The sequence below is a fragment of the Neoarius graeffei genome, chromosome 2 (genome assembly GCF_027579695.1).
Source record: "Neoarius graeffei isolate fNeoGra1 chromosome 2, fNeoGra1.pri, whole genome shotgun sequence".
Taxonomy (NCBI): domain Eukaryota; kingdom Metazoa; phylum Chordata; class Actinopteri; order Siluriformes; family Ariidae; genus Neoarius; species Neoarius graeffei.
In genome coordinates this window covers 82104425-82127770 of record NC_083570.1, presented here as the reverse complement: position 1 = coordinate 82127770, position 23346 = coordinate 82104425, and the positions used below count along the sequence as shown (strand labels likewise).

Genomic DNA, 23346 nt, shown 5'->3' with positions numbered 1-23346 from the left:
TGATTCATTTCAAGTTTTGTCACAGGGCATACTGGACACCCATTGATAGGTTCCATGCGAAGCACACAAAGAGTCTATGCTGTAGTCTATGTAATAAGATATTCCAGGTACATATAAACATATGGTTTGGGATTGTGAGGAAGTTCAGTTCTTTTGGAAAGAGGTAACTTTTATTTTGTCTGAATTATTAGAATTAGATATTCCTTTACTACCAAGCTTGTTGTTACTGAATGATGACTCACAGTTTGAATGTACAGAGAGACAACGAAAAGTGTGGCTTGCAGGCCTAACAGCAGCGAAAAAACTCATTGTTCAGAGGTGGCTTCCCCCACACAAACTTCCTATTAAAAAGTGGCTGTTGTATTTTCAAGATGTTATAATGATGGAATTATCCACGGCAAGAATCCATGGGGCAAGAGTCTCAACAATACAAGTGTGGGAAAAAACGGCAGAGGGGGTTACAGACTTATTGGCGAATCATGCACAATGAGATATCTCACATGCTTTGTCCTTTTTTTTTTCCTTCTTCCATTTTGATATTTGATGTCATTATAGCATAAGGTAAATATCATGCTTTGACTATTGTTAGTTAAGTCTTTTATTTCATTTATGACTTATTGGGTCATGTGATGTGTATCTAAGGTTGGGGGGGGGGTGTTGATCACTGACTTTGTAATGTTACTGTCTCCCATCTTGGGATCTTGTTCTTAAATAAAATACAGTGAATCTTAAAAAAATATGCTAGATTTTTTTTTCCACCAGTGCCCTCCTGCCATCTCCTGCTCAACACTTGGAGCGCCAGCAATCATGCAAATGTCAGCCATGTACTTATTAGACAACCAGTTCATAAAAATATTATACTGTAGTGTACAGTTAGGTTTTTTCTTACTGCTTACAACTAAAAAAAATCACATAAAGTCCACAGTTCAAATAAATTGTCATGACTGCCACATTTCCCAGTGTACAGCTGACAATATTATACCCTCCCTTATCCTCCTTAAACCAGAATGGTGGAAATGCAAGTTATGGAAATTCATGAGCAGGGAAAAAATCAAAGTTGCACAAACCCAGTGCCAATAATTCTGGAGTAGAGTGTTAGTTTATATCCATTTATTTTAAATGAAAACGTGTCAGCAACACAGGACTTACTTGTGAATGCTGAGATTTGAGTTGGTGCTCCTGCAGTCTGTCCATCTGCAGCTACTGCAGTAACAGTGAATGTATAGTTCACTCCAGCAGTCAGACCAGTGACAGTGTAAGATGTGCTTGAAGTGTTATTGCTGTTAGTCACACTGCCATCAGTCCAGGTTACATTAAAGTAGGACCAGTTCCCATTTGGCTCATTCCAGGTTAGAGACACAGATGATGGAGTTTTGTTAGAGACAGTGAGACTGGTGACAACATCTGGATCTGTAAATCAAAGACACACACACACACACACACACACACACAGACAAATGTTATAATCTCATCTCATCTCATCTCATCTCATCTCATCTCATCTCATCTCATCTCATTATCTCTAGCCGCTTTATCCTGTTCTACAGGGTCGCAGGCAAGCTGGAGCCTTTCCCAGCTGACTACGGGCGAAAGGCGGGGTACACCCTGGACAAGTAGCCAGGTCAGTGTCAAATACCTTTACAAATAATGTAATAATAATGTAATAATAATTAAATATGCTCGATTTTTTTTTCCACCAGTGCCCTCCTGCCATCTCCTGCTCAACACTTGGAGCGCCAACAATCATGCAAATGTCAGCCATGTACTTATTAGACAACCAGTTCATAAAAATATTATACTGTAGTGTACAGTTAGGTTTTTTCTTACTGCTTACAACTAAAAAAATCACATAAAGTCCACAGTTCAAATAAATTGTCATGACTGCCACATTTCCCAGTGTACAGCTGACAATATTATACCCTCCCATATCCTCCTTAAACCAGAATGGTGGAAATGCAAGTTATGGAAATTCATGAGCAGGGAAAAAATCAAAGTTGCACAAACCCAGTGCCAATAATTCTGGAGTAGAGTGTTAGTTTATATCCATGTATTTTAAATGAAAAGTGTCAGCAACACAGGACTTACTTGTGAATGCTGAGATTTGAGTTGGTGCTCCTGCAGTCTGTCCATCTGCAGCTACTGCAGTAACAGTGAATGTATAGTTCACTCCAGCAGTCAGACCAGTGACAGTGTAAGATGTGCTTGAAGTGTTATTGCTGTTAGTCACACTGCCATCAGTCCAGGTTACATTAAAGTAGGACCAGGTTCCATTTGGCTCATTCCAGGTTAGAGACACAGATGATGTGGTTTTGTTAGAGACAGTAAGACTGGTGACAACATCTGGATCTGTAAATCAAAGAGACACACACACACACACACAGACAAATGTAATAATCTCATCTCTTTATCTCTAGCCGCTTTATCCTGTTCTACAGGGTCGCAGGCAAGCTGGAGTCTTTCCCAGCTACGGGCGAAAGGCGGGGTACACCCTGGACAAGTAGCCAGGTCAGTGTCAAATACCTTTACAAATAATGTAATAATAATGTAATAATAAATAAATATGCTAGATTTTTTTCCACCAGTGCCCTCCTGCCATCTCCTGCTCAACATTTGGAGCGCCAGCAATCATGCAAATGTCAGCCATGTACTTATTAGACAACCAGTTCATAAAAATATTATACTGTAGTGTACAGTTATGGGGTTTTTTTCTTACTGCTTACAACTAAAAAAATCACTTAAAGTCCACATTACAAATAAATTGTCATGACTGCCACATTTCCCAGTGTACAGCTGACAATATTATACCCTCCCTTATCCTCCTTAAACCAGAATGGTGGAAATGCAAGTAATGGAAATTCATGAGCAGGGAAAAAATCAAAGTGGCACAAACCCAGTGCCAATAATTCTGGAGTAGAGTGTTAGTTTAAATCCATTTATTTTAAATGAAAATGTGTCAACAACGCATGACTTACTTGTGAATGCTGAGATTTGAGTTGGTGCTCCTGCAGTGTGTCCATCTGCAGCTACTGCAGTAACAGTGAATGTATAGTTCACTCCAGCAGTCAGACCAGTGACAGTGTAAGATGTGCTTGAAGTGTTATTGCTGTTAGTCACACTGCCACCAGTCCAGGTTACATTAAAGTAGGACCTGTCCCCATTTGGCTCATTCCAGGTTAGAGACACAGATAATGGGGTTTTGTTAGAGACAGTGAGACTGGTGACAACATCTGGATCTGTAAATCAAAGACACACACACACACACAGACAAATGTTATAATCTCATCTCATCTCATCTCATCTCATCTCATCTCATCTCATCTCATCTCATCATCTCTAGCCGCTTTATCCTGTTCTACAGGGTCGCAGGCAAGCTGGAGCCTTTCCCAGCTGACTACGGGCGAAAGGCGGGGTACACCCTGGACAAGTAGCCAGGTCAGTGTCAAATACCTTTACAAATAATGTAATAATAATGTAATAATAATTAAATATGCTCGATTTTTTTTTCCACCAGTGCCCTCCTGCCATCTCCTGCTCAACACTTGGAGCGCCAACAATCATGCAAATGTCAGCCATGTACTTATTAGACAACCAGTTCATAAAAATATTATACTGTAGTGTACAGTTAGGTTTTTTCTTACTGCTTACAACTAAAAAAATCACATAAAGTCCACAGTTCAAATAAATTGTCATGACTGCCACATTTCCCAGTGTACAGCTGACAATATTATACCCTCCCATATCCTCCTTAAACCAGAATGGTGGAAATGCAAGTTATGGAAATTCATGAGCAGGGAAAAAATCAAAGTTGCACAAACCCAGTGCCAATAATTCTGGAGTAGAGTGTTAGTTTATATCCATGTATTTTAAATGAAAAGTGTCAGCAACACAGGACTTACTTGTGAATGCTGAGATTTGAGTTGGTGCTCCTGCAGTCTGTCCATCTGCAGCTACTGCAGTAACAGTGAATGTATAGTTCACTCCAGCAGTCAGACCAGTGACAGTGTAAGATGTGCTTGAAGTGTTACTGCTGTTAGTCACACTGCCATCAGTCCAGATTACATTAAAGTAGGACCAGGTTCCATTTGGCTTATTCCAGGTTAGAGACATAGATGATGTGTATTTGTTTGAGACAGTGAGATTGGCGACAACATCTGGCTCTGCAAATCAAAGACAAACAGGCGCACACACACGCACACACACACACACACACACACACACACACACACACACACACAGTATTATAATTAGTTATTGAACTGGACTGGACTAACAGTCTGAGGTGCAGCTTGAACAGGGTGCAATTCCCCCTCAGGAAACAGTCTAGACACACATGACACACACCTAGCGCACTGGTTCAGCTGACATGTGTGACCACTGGAAACAGGTTTTGCCTTTACAGCAGTGAAGCAATAACAAATTGGAGTCTACGTAACTAACACCTACTCCAACCTCCATCATGTGCACTGTGCCTCTCTCCTTCCACTGAGAGATGTCAGACACCTCACAACTGAATACATGTGAACGCATTCTTAATTCCCCCAGGGGCACAATAAGGAGAAGACATCTCCATCTCCTATGAGTTGACCCTGCCTTTGCCTTTGAACATTATTTTGCACAACCAATGGAGGTTAGAACCTGGGAATCAAGTTTTTAATTAAGCCGGGTGTAAAAAACAGCTTCTTCCACCTCAGGATTTTATCTAAAGTTAAGGGCTTTCTTTCCCAGAGAGACCTGGAGACTGTAATTCATGCTTTCATTAACACATGGCTGATTACTGTAATTCACTTTTTGTTGGCCTGGATCACACTTTGTTACATACATAGTCTGCAGCTTGTGCAGAATGCAGTGGCCTGCCTTCTTACTGGGACACGCAAGCATGATCACATTTCCCCAGTCTTAGCCTCACTCCACTGGCTCCCGGTCTCATTTAGGATTGATTTTAAAATTTTACTGTTTGTTTTCAAAGCTCTTAATGGGCTGGCCCCCCAGTACCTGACAGAGCTGCTACACAATCATGCCCCTGGAAGAACATTAAGATCATCAAATCAGCTGTTACTGACTGTACCCAAATCTCGGCTAAAAACCAAAGGTGATCGAGCATTTGGGGTGACTGCTCCTAGGCCTTGGAACAGTCTGCCATGGCACATTAGATCGGCTGACTCCATAGAGGTTTTTAAATCCTCTTTAAAAATGTATTTTTTCTCTATGACTTTTAATTGAGCTGGCACTTTTTTGTACTTTATTTGTATATTTATTTCATATTTGTATTTTATTGCATTACATTTTGTTTTATGTATGTATTTTATGGCCTTTTTAATTTCGGTATTTTATTACTTTTACCTTATGTCTGCCTTATTTTACTTTATTTCAAGTTCATTACTGTTCTACCAATCTGTGCAGCACTTTGGTCAGCTTGGGTTGTTTTAAAGTGTTTTATAAATAAAGTTTGAGTTGAGTGTACTGTTTTGTGAAGCCCCCAAAGCAGCCGTGCCAGAGACAGGGGCATTAGAAGCATTTTTAATGTGTTGGGGGGGGTCCTCCCCCAGAAAAATTTTAATTACTTAGATGCTATTTCCTGCATTCTGATGTATTTTTAACAGGTTGTTAATTCAATGACTATTTTAGAGACTCAACAATAAGTCCTCGTTCAACTAGTCCATATATTCATCAGCCTGTTTTTAAACCCGCTGCAATGCCTAAGATAATGAGATGAATGTGACACAGTTTATCACCAACAATGACTGTATGGGTGCATTTTACTTTTTATTTTGTGTTTCCTTTTTTATTTAGTTTTAGATGGAACACAACATGCCACTGTGCCAAGCATTAGTGACACTCAACTGTATGTTTAAAAATAAGAATATTCATAATTTCACACAATGAACAGGCATGACATGGCATCATGCAAACTTCATAACACAAAATCACACTGTGTTAAGCAACAGTGACACATAAAAAATAACTTCACACAATGAACAGGTGCAATTTTGTTAACCACCAGCAGTGACTTTAGTGGGTGGACTATTATTGTGTTTGTGCGTAAAGCAATGACAGACACAGGAGACGATGCATCCACATTAATAGTGTAACCTTTACTTCTGGTTTTGCCTTTTCATTACATTTTAAGCAATCCCTTCTGGGACATCTCCCCCTTCTACAGTAGATAAAGACTCCCCCACACACAACACCATCTGAAATAGGCTCCTTATTTATGCTAGCAAACCTAAACTCTGGAGACAGGAAACATTCTCCTTTACTTAATTACTAACTCATTAACTCTTTGTTGTTATTACTAACTCAAACTCAAAGGTCCAACTTTTCTGGAGGTCGAGAGACACGCCCTGATCTGGTAGTGGTCAGGTCTTGTGATGTTGCTGGAGGAGGATCCAGATCTGGTGAAGATTCTTGCTCTTGGACCAGGGGTTGATTCAGTGGGAGTAGATGGATTCTGTTGCGCCTGAACTGGCCCCTACCAGTATCCACGATGTATGATCTGGGAGGACCACCTCCACTGACAACTGTGCCTGCTGTATGTTCAGTAGTGAGCCAGACCTTCTGTTCTGGTGGTAATTCTGTTAGAGAGCAGATGAGATGGCAGCGATTGTATTGCCTTGCTTGATGCGACCGTCCTGCCTTGTCTGTTTCCCTAAATCTTTTCAGATTTGGCCACTTAGGACGCAGTGTGGCTGGCGCTTGTGGAACACTTGTATGCAACTGTCTGCCCATCAGTAACTGAGAGGGTGAATACCCATGTTCCAGAGGGGTAGCTCGGTATGCAAGCAAAGCTTCACTTTGGTCCCCTCCCTTCCTCCACAGGCTTTTGATTGTACCTACAGCCTGCTCTACTTCACCATTGGCCTGTGGGAAATGAGGGCTACTGGTTACATGCACAAACTGAAAGGCATCAGCAAAGTTCTTGAAAGACTCTGAGGCAAATTGCGGGCCATTGTCTGACATTACAGTATCAGGAACTCCATGTCTCGCAAACACTTGCTTCAGAGCTGCAATTACAGTGTCAGAGGTAGTAGATCTTAAGCATGCAACCTCGATATAACGGGAGAAATAATCCACAATCAGCAGGTAGGTGTGTTGTTGCCAGTCAAATAAGTCTGTCCTGACTCTTTGCCATGGCCTGTCTGGAGTGGGAGTTGGAAGAAGAGGCTCACAGTGAGGCTGTTGGTTGATCTGGCATGCATCACATTTATCCACTACTTGTCTTATTTGTGTTGACAATCCAGGCCACCACACAGTTTGTTGAGCACGTGCCCTATATTTTGTGATGCCCTGGTGCCCTTGATGAATTTGCTGTAAGACTTTCTCATGTAAACACTGTGGTATGACAAGTCTCTGGCCCTTCAGTAAGAGACGGCCCACAAGATGAAGGTCTTCTTTTTCCTGCCAGAAGGGCTTCACGTCTGGTTCAACTGAATGTCTATCAGGCTAGCCATTGAGGCAGTACTTGATGACACGCTTGCGTGTCTCATCTGTGTGCTGTTCATCACAGACTTTCTGGAGATATGTCTTTGAGGCTGGTAATGAAGCCTGTATCATATCCACAAAGACTGCAACATCTCTTTCTAACTGAATGTCTTTCAGTGGGCAGATCTTTGATGGGTGCATGTGAGAGGGCATCTGCAGTGATCAGTGACTTGCCTGGTACATGCTCAATGTCGTAGGTGAATCTCATCAGACGTAATCGGAATCTCAGTATCCACGGTGGCAGCTCATCTAGTCCCCTGGAGTGTAACAGTGGGAGGAGAGGCTTATGATCAGTCCTCAACATGAACTTTAAGCCAAGCAGGTATGAGGAGAGACGCTCACATGCCCATGTAGCCGCTAAGGCTTCTTTTTCTATCTGAGCATATCGCTTCTCTGTTTCTGTCAGGCTTCAGGAGATATATGTGATGGGCTTCCATGTGTCGTCTTTTTGTCTTTGCATGAGGACAGCACCAAGACCATATGAAGACGCGTCTGCAGCAACTCTTGTATCAGCAGTGGGAGAATAATGAGCCAGAACTTGGTGTGAGCTCAGTTCCTCCTTGAGCTGCTGAAATGCTTGTATTTGTGAATGTCCCCAGGTCCATTCATTCTTCTCAGAAAGAAGTGCTTTCAATGGTGTAGTGAGAGATGCCAGATGGGGAATGAATTTTGCCAAGTAATTGGCCATGCCAAGCACTCTGCGTACATCTGCAACGTTTTCTGGATTTGGCATTTCCATTATGGTTTTTACCTTATTCGGATCCAGCTCAATGCCATCGGCTGTCACTTTATGTCCCACAAACATCATATTATCCTTTGCAAATTCACACTTATCATTTAAGGTGAGGCCTTCTTTTTGTAGTTTCTGCAAAACTTTACACAGGCACTCGTCGTGCTGCTCCCTGTCAGCACCGAAGACCAGGATGTCGTCTGCATGACAAAGGACTCCATTAAAACTCTCCAGCATCTGAGACATTCTTCACTGAAAATGCTCAGGAGCAGAGGAAATTCCAAATGGTAATCTGTTAAAGCAGTATCGTCCATAAGGAGTGATGAACGTGGTTAGCAGTGATGACTCAGCAGCCAGAGGAATCTGCCAGAATCCGGACCGTGCATCTAGCTTGGAGAATACTCGGAATTCTCCTGAGAGCAGACCCAAGGTTTGGTCAACTGTTGGCAGTATATACCGCTCCCGTTTCACCCATTTGTGCGTCAGATCCACACAATTGCAGATTTTTCCATTCGGCTTAGGTACCACGACCATCCCTGCGCACCACTTGGTTGGTCTGGTGACTTTGGAGATGACTCCCATGGATTCCATTCTCTCTAATTCATCTTTGACCTTGCCTCGCAGAGGTATGGGGATCCGACGAGGAGTGGATAGGGCATATGGTCTGGCCTCATCCTGCAGCTCGATAGTGTATGGCCCTTGCAGTAAACTGAGTCCTGTGAACACTTTTGGGTATGAGGTGATAAAATCACTACAGGTCTCTTTCACTTCCTGAATTCTATGAATGAGATGCAGAGCCTCTATTGCAGGAAGGCCCAGCAGAGGTTTTGATAGACCCTTAACAAAGTATACATTCTGGGAGGTGCTTTGGCCTTTATTTTCCATCATGATCTGGATATAGCCCAGCACTTGTAGCACATTATTGCCTGGCCCATAGAGTACTTTGTCTGACCTCTTAAACTGCCCATCCCGCACAGGTTTGTACATCTCAGCTGGTAAGGCTGTAACTGCAGCACCTGTGTCGAGTTTAGCTATTCTCCATTGAAATGTATGTTTTTCATCCATTCAGTCTTTTACTCTGTCGACACTTCTCCAAGAAACATGACATCCTCATCTAATTGACTTGACTCTTGTTGAGTTACATTATGAATACTAGAGGTACTGCAGCAGGCTACTGCAAAATGCCCCTTTTTGTGGCAGCGCCAACATTCTGCACCTCTAGCCGGACAGTCTTTCCACTGGTGATATTTTCCTCCACCACATCTACCACACTCTTTTAGTTGCTTTGTTGTCATTCTTCCTGGCTGACTCCTTTCTATTTGTGATTTTTGACTTAACGCTATCTACATTATCAGGTCTTTTGTCTGTTTCTCCATGCAGCTCATTCTGTTGCTTTTTAACAGTTTCCTTTTGCCTTGCACTTTGAATAGCCTTGGCCAGTGTGAGTTCAGGATCAAGTTGGAGTCTCTGTGAAAGTTTTCTATCCAGGATTCCCACTACTATTCTGTCTTGTATTAATTCGTCACGGAGTGCTCCAAACTGGCAATGTTCTGCTAAAGTATGGACTGCAGTGATAAACGACTCCACACTCTCTCCTTTCTCCTGATTTCTCATGTTAAATTTTGCCCTTTCAAAGATTACATTGTGTCGTCCAATACAGTGCTTCTCAAACGCATCCTTAATGTCTTTATACGTCCCTTTTTGCTGTTCAGTAAGTGGTAAAACACTAGGTATGTGATCTGCTTCATCACCTAAGGTGTACAGCAAAGTGTTCACTTGATAAGCCTCGTGCTTGGTGTTAAGACCGGACACAATTCTAAATCGTTCGAAGCGCCGTATCCATTTGGGCCAATTGCTCATGCAGGAGAAGTTGAATTTTTCTGGTGGCGATATCTGAACGGCAGTTGTAGCCATATCTTCTAATTCACTCTCGTCTATACTTATATGAAGTCTGTGTTCTTCACTGTCATCGTCTGAATATGTAGACATTACATTTATTCTCCTCTGTTGGAGAACGGAGCTTGCAGGCAAGTGAACTTACACACTGGTCTCATCCGACGTTCGCGCAGGCTTGCCGCATTCCTCCAAATCCTCGCTGCCCTTTTCCCAAACGTCTTCCAGCTTATTTGGTATTTGCAGCAGTAGGCTTTCACAAGTCTTCGAAGTTAACTTTCACTTCTGACACCATGTACTATTATTGTGTTTGTGCGTAAAGCAATGCCAGACACAGGAGATGATGCATCCATGTTAGTAGTGTAACCTTTACTTCCGGTTTCACCTTTTCATTACATTTTAAACAATCCATTCCAGGACAGTGGGTGCATTTTACTTTTTTCCGATTTAGTGATACTCATAACAAAAATGACATGGCATCATGCAGTCTTCATAACACAAAATTACACTGTGTCAAGCAATGACACATAAAAGAGAACTTCACACAATGAACAAGTGCAGTTTTGTCAATCTACATGCAATGGTGGTACTACAGTAAAGCTATATTACAGCTGTATTTTAATATTAAAATGACATCTTTGACATTATTGCATGTGATATTTTCATATATTCATTTTCTTTCATTTGCAGGATAAGAGCCAATAAATTATTGTTTTGAACAGTACTGTATTTTGAGCAGATTCACATGTTCAAATCAGTCTAATCTAATCTAATCTAATCTAATCTAATCTAATCTAATCTAATCTAATCTAATCTAATCTAATCTAAAATTCAATCTAATCTGTCTGAGTAAGGCTGTCTGTCAACACTGCAGGACTTACTTGTGAATGCTGAGATTTGAGTTGGTGCTCCTGCAGTCTGTCCATCTGCAGCTACTGTAGTAACAGTGAATGTATAGTTCACTCCAGCAGTCAGACCAGTGACAGTGTAAGATGTGTTTGAAGTGTTACTGCTGTTAGTCACACTGCCATCAGTCCAGTTTACATTAAAGTAGGACCAGGTTCCATTTGGCTCATTCCAGGTTAGAGACACAGATGATGGGGTTTTGTTAGAGACCATGAGATTGGTGACAACATCTGGATCTGTAAACCAAACACACACACACACGCACACACACACACACGCACACACACACACACACACACACACACACACACACACACACACATTACATTACAAGCATTTAGCAGACACTCTTATCCAGAGCAACATATCCAAAGCAGCCTGGGGAACAGTTGGGGGTTAGGTGCCTTGCTCAAGGGCACTTCAGCCATTCCTGCTGGTACAGGGAGTCAAGCCGGTGACCTTATAGTCCCAAAGCTACTTCTTTAACCATTAGGCCATGACACCCCCCCCCCAACACACACAGTGTTGCAACTTAAAAAGCAGATACACACAGACAAAGAGGTATATAAAAAGAGAGAAATACACTCACTGGGCACTTTATTAGGAACACCTGGACACCTACAGGAGTGGCCAAAAGTTTTGAGACTGACACAGATTTTGGTTTTCACAAAGTTTGCTGCTTCAGTGTTTTTAGATATTTTTGTCAGATGTTTCTATGGTATACTGTAGTACAATTATAAGCATTTCATAAGCTTCAAAGGCTTTTATTAACAAATACATCAAGTTTATGCAAAGAGTCAATATTTACAGTGTTTACTCTTCATTATCAAGACTTCTGTAATTCACCCTGGCATGCTGGGTATCAGCTTCTGGGCCAAATCCTGACTGATGGAAACCCATTCTTGCATAATCAGTGTGAGTTTATCACAGTTTTTGGGGTTTTGTTTGGCCACCAACTTTTTGAGGATTGACCACAGGTTTTTGATGGGATTAAGATCTGGGGAGTTTCCTGGCCAAATAAAAACCCAAAAATTGTGATAAACTCCAAGCACTGATTATGCAAGAATGGGTTGCCTTCAGTCAGGATTTGGCCCAGAAGCTGATACCCAGCATGCCAGGGTGAATTACAGAAGTCTTGATAATGAAGGGTAAACACTGTAAATATTGACTCTTTGCATAAACTTGATGTATTTGTCAATACAAGCCTTTGAAACTAATGTAATGCTTATAATTGTACTTCAGTCTACCATAGAAACATCTGACAAAAATATCTAAAAACACTGAAGCAGCAAAATTTGTGAAAACCAAAATTTGTGTCAGTCTCAAAACTTTTGGCCACAACTGTACTCATTTATGTCAATCAGATAATCACGTGGCAGCAGCACAGTACATAATATCATACAGATTCAGATCAATCTGTCTGATATAATCAGATAATCATGTGCTGCTGCCATGTGATTATCTGATTGGTGTAAATGAGTACAGTCGTGGCCAAAAGTTTTGAGACTGACACAAATTTTGGTCAGTGATATCTTACAGATACAGATCATGAGCTTCGGTTAATGTTCATATCAAACATCAGAATGGGGAAAAATGTGATCAACCATGGCATGGTTGTTTGTACCAGATGAGCTGTTTTGAGTATTTCAGAACCTGATTTCCTGGAAATTTCACACACAACGATACTGAGAGTTTACACACAATTTTGCAAAACAGACAAACAAACAAACAAACAAAAAACATCCTGTGAGCAGAGGATCTGCAGGATGAAACATTTTGTTGATGAGGGGGATGAGAGGAGAAGAGACTCACCGAAACTGGACAAAAATGGATGTTGCTGGGGGGTTTTGTTGTTGTTTGTTTGTTTGTTTGTTTGTTTTTGGTTCATATTTTATTCAATGGTTAATTTCGGTCCACTATTTTCAGTGTATAAGCATTGCAACATGCAACTCTCTAACCAGCTGTGGCTTCTTAGGGAATGATTTTAATAAACAAAATATTTGGCCTGATTGTGTCTGATGGCCACAATGTCAGTTAATTGATATTAATTTCTTCATATATATATTAGTACTGTGCAGAAGTCTTAGGCACATGTAAAGAAATGCTGTTGACCAAAAATGGCTTAAAAATAATGAAATGAAATGTTTCAACATTAGGAAAAATACTATAGTAGAGTGGGGTAATACGCTCCCATGGGGTAATACGCCCCCGGCCTGTTTTACCCAAAATAACCACCAGATGGCGCAAAGTTACATTTCTATTGTTGCTATGGACTGGCTTGACAACGGGGATATACAAATATCCACTGTGGATCGCATATCAGCAACGCAGCGGAGAGAAATCAAATTTCATGGTAAGTGATATAATTTTCAGATATCAGTAAAACTGTATTTAGATAGCTGCTATTTTGTCAGATATCACAGCTGTGTATGTGGTATGAGTAGACAAGTCAGTACGTTAAAAAAATACATTAGGTATAAAAAGTTGAATCACATTTTGAAAGTAAGACCCTTTTTTGTAAAAGTGTAGTCTGTGGGGTAAAACGCCCCCTTAATGGCAGGGTAAATGGCCCCCAGGGGGCATCGTTTCCTTTTATCATAATTACTGTATTTCATACATTTCTGAATAGCAGATACATAGTTTTTAATAACATCTCGCTTACCTGGTTGAGTAAAGCAAGTAATTTGAAATTAATATTAAAATAATTGAAATTTAAAAAAATTGAAATTAAAATGCGAAATATAATAAAATAATGCATCTATTCATTAATTCAGGGATATTTTCTTGTTTCTTTCACATTATAGGCTTAAGTAAACACTTTTGCTATCCAAACAGCTTTTTTTGAGTGAGGGGGCCTATTGCCCCACCTCAGGGGGCCTTTTACCCCACTGGGGGGGGGGGGGGGGGGGTAAAAGGCCCCCTTGGCACAATGTTTGTTTTTGTTTAAAAAAAATAATAATAAGTATTAACTTTAGGCAAACTTTAGGTGGCATTATTGTTCATGTCACTGTTGTCAAAAACTATGATTAAAACTAAACACATGGTTCATTTCAACTTGGAGAAAAACTGAATTTTCCTTAAGGGGGGCTTTTTCCTCCACTCTACTCTATAAACAACAGTCAACCAGAATAAATGAAACAAAGTCAATATTTGGTGTGAGAGGACACTTTGCTTAGAAAAAAAATAGCAGTCTCAGGTACAATTCATGTAGTTTATAAGGAACTGAGCTATAGGTTTGACTGAGCATCTTACAGAACCAGCCACAGTTCTTCTGGACACTTTCACTGTCACACTTCTTCATTTTGCACCAAAACCCAGTAGCCTTCATTATGTTTTCTTTTTGAATCTGAAAAGTGCTCTCTTACATAATATGCTGCTCAGATGCAAACTTTTTTTTCTGTAACATTTAATTTTGTGCTGGAAAACGAACGTTTGGACCTCTAATATGTTTCTGTACTGACTTGATAATGTAGAAGTCCTAAAATAGAAATCTATTACAAAGTTTGTATGAAAAAAAAAACAGGGTGCAAAAAAACAACAACTTTTGGACATTACTTTTGCTCGATATTAGAGCAGCATGACGTGCTACACACACGCGTGCATGCACACACACAGACATGAAGAAAGTGCAATTGTATTACCTGGTACACTTCGTGATTCTTCAGCAAACTGTAAGCAAAAGTTGAAATGGAGAAACTGAGAGAGACACAAACAAATTCAAATAATAAAGCTTGACACCGTGCTAAAAACAATTGGTCCAGAACAACAATGGGTCTTAAGAATGTTTTATTCGAAAAATATGTTGATCCTTAATTAGCCATACACATTGAAACAACAGGATATAGTCCCAGACGATGTAATTCCATAATATAAATTAATACACTATCAACCTACCTTAGATGAAAAACAGGAGTAGTATCATTATTTCAAATTACATTACAGGCATGTAGCAGACGGTCTTATCCAGAGTGACTTACAACAAGGCCCTGACATACCCTCAGCACCCTCAGCAGTGGGCAGCCCAGGGAGCAGTTGGGGTTTAGGTGCCTTACTCAAGGGCACTTCAGCTATTCTTGCTGGTCCAGGGAATTGAACCAATGACCTTTTGGTACCAAAGCTGTTTTTCGAACCATTAGGCCATGGCATTTATTTGTTTAATTCAATTTAATTAAATGTCATTTGTCTTTTAACAGTAGGCAACAGTGACAGTGAAAAAATAATTTCCATAAATTAAAGCTAGACAGCCTTTCGATTTCATAAAATCAGTGAAATTTAGTTTCCTCTGAAATTTGGTCATTGTGGTATATGTTTATTTCTGTAATATCTAAAAACAAAAAAACAGGCCATTCTGTGGTTGGGAAGTTATTTAATTTAAGGGGATTCCGGCCTAGCATATAATGTGAATGAAATCGCTCGCTTCACACAGTCAAGCAGACAGAGGAAGTCCATGTGCACATGCACAGGTTTACCTTCTTCCTCATTTTCTTTTTTTTTTGCCTGGCATCCACAGCATTGCATTACTGCCATCCAGAGGTTTACCTTGACCATGTACTGACAGTTACATTATTTTGTTGCTAATGAACAGCTGATCACACTGAGGTGCTCACTGACCGCTGATATTTACAGTGATATTTACACTGATATTTGATATTTACCGCTGATATAACCCTATCCTTTATAACTGCAGAAGGTCTAGAAAAAACCTCACTCATGCATTTATCTCCAGCAGGCTAGATTTTTGTAATGGCCTTCTTACTGGCCTCCCCAAAAAATTCATTAGTCAGCTGTACCCTATTCAGAATGCTACTGCCAGAGTTATAACAAAGACAAAGAGGTATGAACACATTAATCCAGTACTTAGATCATTACTCTGGCTCCCGGTCAGTTTCAGAATAGATTTCAAAATACTGTAACTTGTATACAAATCATTAAATGGTTGAGGTCATTCTTACATTACTGATATGGTGGGAAAATACAGGCCTATTAGACACTGCAGATCAGTGGAGTCTGACCTGTTATCAGACCCCCGCTGCAGTTAGTTGGAATAAACTCCCTGAAACTGTGAGATGTGCGCAGATTGTAACCATTTTCAAACGCAGACTGAAAATAGATTTCTGCACCTGTGCCTTTAGACCAATTAAGCTGTTATACTTTGTACTCTTTTATCACTTTTATTCTTTTAAAAGAAAAACACTTTATAAAAAAATTGGAGTGGGGTATTGGGGCAGAGGTATTATAGCTTTGAAATTTTCATTAGTTTTTATTATTGTCTTTCAATTTGGCTTTTCATTTCAGACTAATTTTAGGAATGCATAAGTAGTTTTAGTTAAATTTTTATTTTTGAGGAATTAAGAGCTAGTTTTTTTTAGTTGAGTTTTTATGCCTCTGCCACCTTAAAGGGCTGATGACACGAACATGAGACTATGCAATTTCTTAAATAAACTATACAACATGGCAAACATGTTAGATTTCTGTTATAATTACGTGAAAAGAAGCTGTTGTTACGCGAATATCCAACTTTTAATTGCACAGCACAAGAAAACTGGGTCTGTGGCTCGCGGCCATGTTGTGACGTCAGCGGAAGAACACGCTGCGGTTCACTGGCTGTTCTACTCTGGTTCTACTCAATGGAAATGGTGCATGAAAACGCCGGTGAACTCTCTAGTGCTAGCTCTTCCTCTTCTGGGAGTCTAGAATTGTGTTGATCTCTTCCGAATAGAATCTATGATAGCCTACTCTCTTTACCCTTTGCCTCTCGTTGCTAGGCGGCAGTTACATGAAAGCCGCAAGCTTTCACAAGCAAATACATGACTGATATCACACCGACTTTATGATTACATTTATGATTATCATGTAGAATCTATAGCTCTACATACCTTTATCTTATGTCATTTCACAACACATGTTCTGACAGGAGGACTGTCTTTGGATCCGGCATAGCTACTAGTAGACCCCCTCCGGAATACTGGCAGTGTTGCCAGATTGGGAGGTTTTCCGCCCAGTTAGGCGGTTTCAAGTGCATTTTGGTGGGTTTTGAACATATTTTGGGCTGGAAAACTTCAGCAGTATCTGGCAACAGATGCTGCTGACGTTTTCCAGCCCAAAATATGTTCAAAACCCACCAAAATGCACTTGAAACCGCCCAACTGGGCGGGAAACCTCTCAATCTGGCAACACTGTGTAGGCACTGCTTATGGTAGTAACACACGTTTGTGCTGAACTGAACACCCAAGAGATTCTTTGAAGCTGGGAAGGGTGTCAAAACAGTCCAAATCGAAGTGTTCAGAGCACAGGACGGATGATGGTGAGGGCTCCCACTTGTCATGAGTGCGCCTGACTTGCTTCACCCACTTCGCATGCAGCTCGAGATCTCTGGGAAACTTGAATAAATTTACCCCATCCTTGTGGGTTTTGGAGCAAAAGCCGGCAACACAATGCGAAGGCATAATAACTATATATATATATAATAATGTATAATAAAAATACTAATAATGATAAACTGAACACCTGTCGCATCAACAACAAACTGGTAAGTTAGGAGGAAGGTTCTTTCGCTGACATCATATACTGTAGCTCCTCCTCCTCCTTCGTCTCCTGGGTGCTGCAGCCCTGTCAAATTTGCCCAAATAGCCACGTTTTTTATCATAACTTGTAAAATAGGCGCCTTCGTGAATTAATATATGGATCATCGGAAATTACTTTTTATGTTATAAAACATCGCCAAAGATGTCAAAAACGTGTCATCAGCACTTTAAGGTGCAGGAAGTATTGTGTTTTCGGGTTGTCTGTCTGTCCATCCGTGCGTGCATCCGTGCGTGCATCTGTCCCGAAACCTTGTGAACACGATATCTCAAAGACTAATGAAAGGAATTTCACCAAACTTTCACCATTTGTGCACTTTGGGACAAACATGAACTGATTAGATTTTGAGGTTAAAAGGTCACAGGTCAAGATTACTGTGAGGTCAAATGTCCATCCCCAAACCTTGTGAACGCCATATCTCAAAGACTAATGAAAGGAATTTCACCAAACTTTCACCATTTGTGCACTTTGGGACAAAGATGAAATGATTAGATTTTGAGATCAAAAATCTCCTTGACTGCCATGCAATGGAGTAGTAAGGTGTCTCCTTCCCTCCACTAGCCTGGGGTGATGCCTTGAGCAAGTACTAGCAACCCCTCACTCCCCCTGGTCAGGGTTGCGACCAAAGACTGGACTCGGCAGACTGTGCAGAGGAGATCACCACCTGGTGGTTCAATGGACAGGAAGGCAGACCCAGCAAAGCATTTGTGGAGAGCGATCAGTGCACAGTGCAACACCTAGAACACTGTTGGCCATCCACTGCATTCTGACCTAGCTCCAGCCATCTTGATTCTGTCTTGCCTCTGGACCCAGTTAGGTTGGGATGAGAGAGTGAGGCTGACGGTTGCACAACTCTCCCTCACTCTAATCCAAGTCACATGCAAGTCATGACTTTGAATTCAAATTCAAGTCCTGTGGCGATGGGCAAGTGGTGAAACAGCAGATGTGGAAACACTGGAAGCTGTAGTCATGAACCTGCACACAGGCGGCCCAGGGCATAGGGTCACTCTCTGTTGGAACAAAGCAGCAGTGGAGTTCAGCAGCCCCTTGGGTGTCTGAGCAGCCCTGTTTAGGATTCACTCTGCTCACCTCCATGGAGGAAGGGGCTAGAAAAGGTGCTACAAACATAGCTTGCTTCACCTCACCTTGTCCAGCACACCACAGCTGGTGGGGATCCCACTCAGCAGTCAAAATGCAACAAAAAGATAGTGAAGGTACTCAAACTTGGCATGTGGAACTTTGACATGTGGGCATACAGAACCTTCAAAGCCCAGATTGGCCTCATCAGCCACCTCTGGACCTACAACCACCACCAACCAAGTTGAAGTCATGGTCATCTTCGACCCCGAAGGATGAACATCAAGTAAATTCTTGCTTGAGTGCTGCTTAACTGAGTAATTACATAAAAGCTGCCAATATTTAGGTTTAAAAACAAGCACAACTTGAACATAAATTTTGCCCTCCTTTCCTTCTGGCCTGCAAATTTCTCAGTGACTTTTTGGTTAAAAAGTCAGTCATCTCAGTAACCAGTCTCTTTACCATTGATAGCATGGCCAATGCATTCAGCCTCTCCTGCATCTAACTGTTCAGAAGCCTCGAATGTAAGCCCATCCCTGATCACTTGCCTGCTGCTCAATGTCTAAATTGGGCTGGTCCAGTCCAAGCTCCTTTATTCTCTTTTTTCTTCTGGTGTACACCATGTAAAAAGAATGTTTCTGTAAAGAAATAACATAATTTTCTTTCTCTCTGGGTCCACTTGAACTTGCCATCTTGTGAAAGCTCTGGTCTAAACAGCAGCAGTGAGTGACAGTCACAAATATGAAGTTCCGTGGAAAACTGTCCAAATGTGGTGAAAAAAAACAACTTAAAAACAATTCCAATTGGCTGCTAATAAAAGAAGGCATGTCAAGGGCACACTTTGCTGTGAAGCCGCCAAATAAAATGTAGCCTCAGGTCACTTGCTCTCAAAAAGTTTTTGTAGCCATATGCTATCATTTGACTAGTGCTCCAGTGGGCAGAAGTATACAGGAAGTAGAGGTGTTCACATAAAATTTTAATCAAATACAGTTTAAAAACAGGTTTAGAATAATTAGATAGCTATAGGGTGAAGTAGGATGAGTAAACAATTTTGACTTAATAATTACTTTTGGGGCAGCATGGTAGTGCAGTGGTTAGCACTGTTGCCTCACAGCAAGAAAGTTCTAGGTTTGAGCCCCACGGTCAACAGGGGCCTTTCTGTGTGGAGTTTGCATGTTGTGCCCATGTCTGCATGGGTTTCTTCTGGGTGCTCTGGTTTCCCCCAAAGACATGCAGGTTAGGCTAATTGGTGGGTCTAAATTGTCCATAGGTATGAATGCTAGAGAGGAGAAAACCTCTATAATAATCCAGTAGAAATTAATTAATTTTGCTTAATTAATTTATATCACATAGTCTTTCTCATCTGGATAATTGGAAGGGGGGCTCTCTACCATACTTTTAACAGCCTTAATATTAAATATGAGAGGAGAGGTATACAACATAATGGCTTGAGATGTGCAATGTCTCTCATATGATGATAGTAGCAGACTTGCACTTTTTAGGGGCAGATCCCCAGCTGGGAGTATTATTTGTTTACTTATAGTGAGATGTGAGCTGTTTGACAATTAATAACTGAGAGCAAAGCCACAGTAGAAATTAAGTTGGGAAATAAGAAAAGGCATCTGCATAGCATCTTGCTACTATTGTTTTGTTTATTTATGCTGTAAAATGTCTGACATATGTGCAGTTCTATATATTCCTCTCTCTTAGTTAGTTCAATGCTCTGATGATGAATATCAGGAGAAAGCTCTATTCCAAACTTCTCCTTCAGTAGCAGGACGTTCCTATTACGTTCTTGTACAGTGTACCTATATGACATGAAATCCATCTTGCAGACAAATTTGGCATAAAATTATCCAGTGATGAATCGATTTTTACATTGAGCAGGCCTTAATGCTGCACAAATCCTGGTAGTATGCACCAGTTACATACACACTGATTTACGAAACATTTTCCCACCACAAGTAACAACTTCAGTTATCCCAATTTTAGCTTCTTTAAGATCAAGTGATTTTTTTATCTCAAAGTGTTTCCTGTTATCCTTAGGAAACAGTCTTATGTGCCTCTTCCTAAGAAAAAATACTTTCTATCAAACTATATTCATTTCAGTGCTTGTAGACTAAACAACCAAAACAGCCATTTGTATACATTATTATTATTATTATTATTATTATTATTTGACAGAAAGCCCTGTATATCCAGTTTGATGTTACTGGGAAATGATTATACTACATTCATTTGCAAGGTCATGAATCGGAAAGCAACCTCTGAATTAAAATGTTTCACTTCTCTTTTTTCGAAGTGCCTTTATATAACTTTCAACAATGGCCTATAGTGGCATAACCACTTCATATAATGCTTTACATTCCCTGAACTTAGCATTGTACAATTTCTACACATAGCAAAGACCAAAAAACCTTTAGAGTCATCAGTTTACAGCTTGGGGGCAAGCTAATAAGCAAGGTTTCTGAAGCTGGTTTATGAAGCTATTTACTTGCGCTACAAAATCTGGGTTACTTCACTTGAAACCTGTCTTTGACTTCTTATTATTTGTGTGCATTTGTGTTAAACATAATGCAAATACACAAACAACACTAGCACTTTTATGCAACTAGTTTTAGCCTGGCCTACCATTGTACAGACACTTTTAGTTTCAATCTTCACTATGGCTCAGAAAGTGAATGTGAAAAATGTCTTAGCACAAACCTTTCACATGCTGCACAGTCTTCTAGTTCCATTGAATAAGAGTTTTGATGTTTGCATTCAGATGAAATGCCTGATATGTTGTGCATGAACCTTATGCTTTTGTTGTGAACATATCCAGAACTTTTAAAATGTTTTGAAGCCGCACTTTCAATTGTAATGTCTGGCATTTTTAAAGCTCATTATAAATGTGATGATAAATAATCCATGTCACCTCTCTCAGGTCTGACAATCAAAACCTTCTGTCTGTCCCACGTACTCGTCTAAAAACCCGTGGTGATCGTGCGTTTGAGACAGTTGCCCCTAAATTGTGGAATGCCCTACCTATTCATCTCAGGTTTGCTGTCTCTGTAAACTGTTTTAAAAGCCAGCTAAAGACACATTTCTTTAAACTAGCTTTTGGTTAACATTGTATACCTATTGCTACATTATCTGTGACTATGTCTCATTGTGTTATTATGTTACTGTGTTTTAGCCTTTTAATTTTTCTGTTATTGTGAAGCACTTTGTGACTGTTTTGTCTGGGAAAAGCGCTATAAATAAATTTTACTTTACTTATAAAAGGAAAACGGGCGGCACGGTGGTGTAGTGGTTAGCACTGTTGGCTCACAGCAAGAAGGTCCGGGTTCGAGCCCCGTGGCCGGCGAGGGCCTTTCTGTGCGGAGTTTGCATGTTCTCCCCGTGTCCGTGTGGGTTTCCTCCAGGTGCTCCAGTTTTCCCCACAGTCCAAAGACATGCAGGTTAGGTTAACTGGTGACTCTAAACTGACCGTAGGTGTGAATGTGAGTGTGAATGGTTGTCTGTGTCTATGTGTCAGCCCTGTGATGACCTGGCGACTTGTCCAGGGTGTACCCCGCCTTTCGCCCGTAGTCAGCTGGGATAGGCTCCAGCTTGCCTAAGACCCTGTAGAACAGGATAAAGCGGCTAGAGATAATGAGATGAGATGAGATAAAAGGAAAAATACTGTATGTCGCATCCCATGCAAAAGATACATGTTGACATTTTGCTGGTTTTCAAACCTTAAAGACAAGCCTGCTGGATTAAAACTAGTACTTTCTCAAGTAAGGGGGGGAAAAAAAAGTCTGAAGTGACTGATTTTACCCTTATCATGAACAGTGATGGAGTTGTAGATGAATGTAGCTCTGTGCGCTACCTGGCGGAACAGGTGCACAGTTCAAGACTTAAACTTTTCACTCCATCGTTCACTAGTCCTTTTACCCGAAAAATACTGTCAAAGTTATTAGAAAATACAGATATCTACCTGATTAAGCCGACAGAAGCTGAAGAGAGTCACAAGGAGTAACATTCTTAACGAAAGCCAGGTCATGATGCCTGTCTCGGTCTCATAAGTCCCGTTAGAAGTTTGCTCCTGCTGCGAACTCACCTCCTTCTGTAAGGACGCTCCGCCTCGAGCGCAACAGTTCGAGTACTGGTAATGTTTTAAAAGTTCGCTAAAAATAATTAACAAATAGATCAACAATAAAAAAAGGAAATAAAAGAATACCAAAACTCGCAGCCACAAACCGTCCAAGAGAGTGTCAGGTATCACAGTGAGATAAAGGAAGAAAGTTGTTTGAATTTACAGCACTGGGTGGAGCAGCCATCGGGCACCAAGTAGTCACTACTGATGGCCTGGTGGTGTGCAGTAGTTCCGCCTCCTCAGTCACAAGCCTACAGAGCTCACTATAGCACAATCATCTCTCTCTCTTTCTCTCTCAGTGTCTGCGGCTTTGACACAGCTAAAAAGGAAGTTAGGCCATGTGCATGCTGAAGAAAAAAAAAACCATTATTTTGAAAGACCACCAAGAATTACACCAATAATGACCTCTGTTTCAGTGCTGTGTTTTTTAATTTCATCCATATAGTAGCATCTATACCATACCAGGGGTCCTCAAATTTCCAAGAAGGGTTATGATCACCGCACAGGTTTAATTTTAAGAGCAACAAGGCAATACCACCATATTCATCTGAGCCAT

At 40.7% G+C, this 23346-nt stretch overlaps 1 protein-coding gene across 1 annotated transcript in view; it reads right to left on the bottom strand.

Annotated features, from left to right (window-relative positions):
- Window positions 1-23077, bottom strand: part of LOC132870020 (receptor-type tyrosine-protein phosphatase eta) — a 34438-nt gene extending 11361 nt beyond the window's left edge. Inside the window, exons 1-5 of the mRNA XM_060903566.1 lie at window positions 22632-23077; window positions 14650-14677; window positions 10984-11244; window positions 3897-4157; window positions 2086-2346 (exon numbers count right to left, since the gene is read on the bottom strand). Coding sequence (XP_060759549.1) covers window positions 2086-2346; window positions 3897-4157; window positions 10984-11244; window positions 14650-14677; window positions 22632-22697 — 877 coding nt within the window. The 5' untranslated portion in view covers window positions 22698-23077. The remainder of the gene's footprint in view (window positions 1-2085; window positions 2347-3896; window positions 4158-10983; window positions 11245-14649; window positions 14678-22631) is intronic.
- Between the last annotated feature and the right edge of the window lie 269 nt (window positions 23078-23346).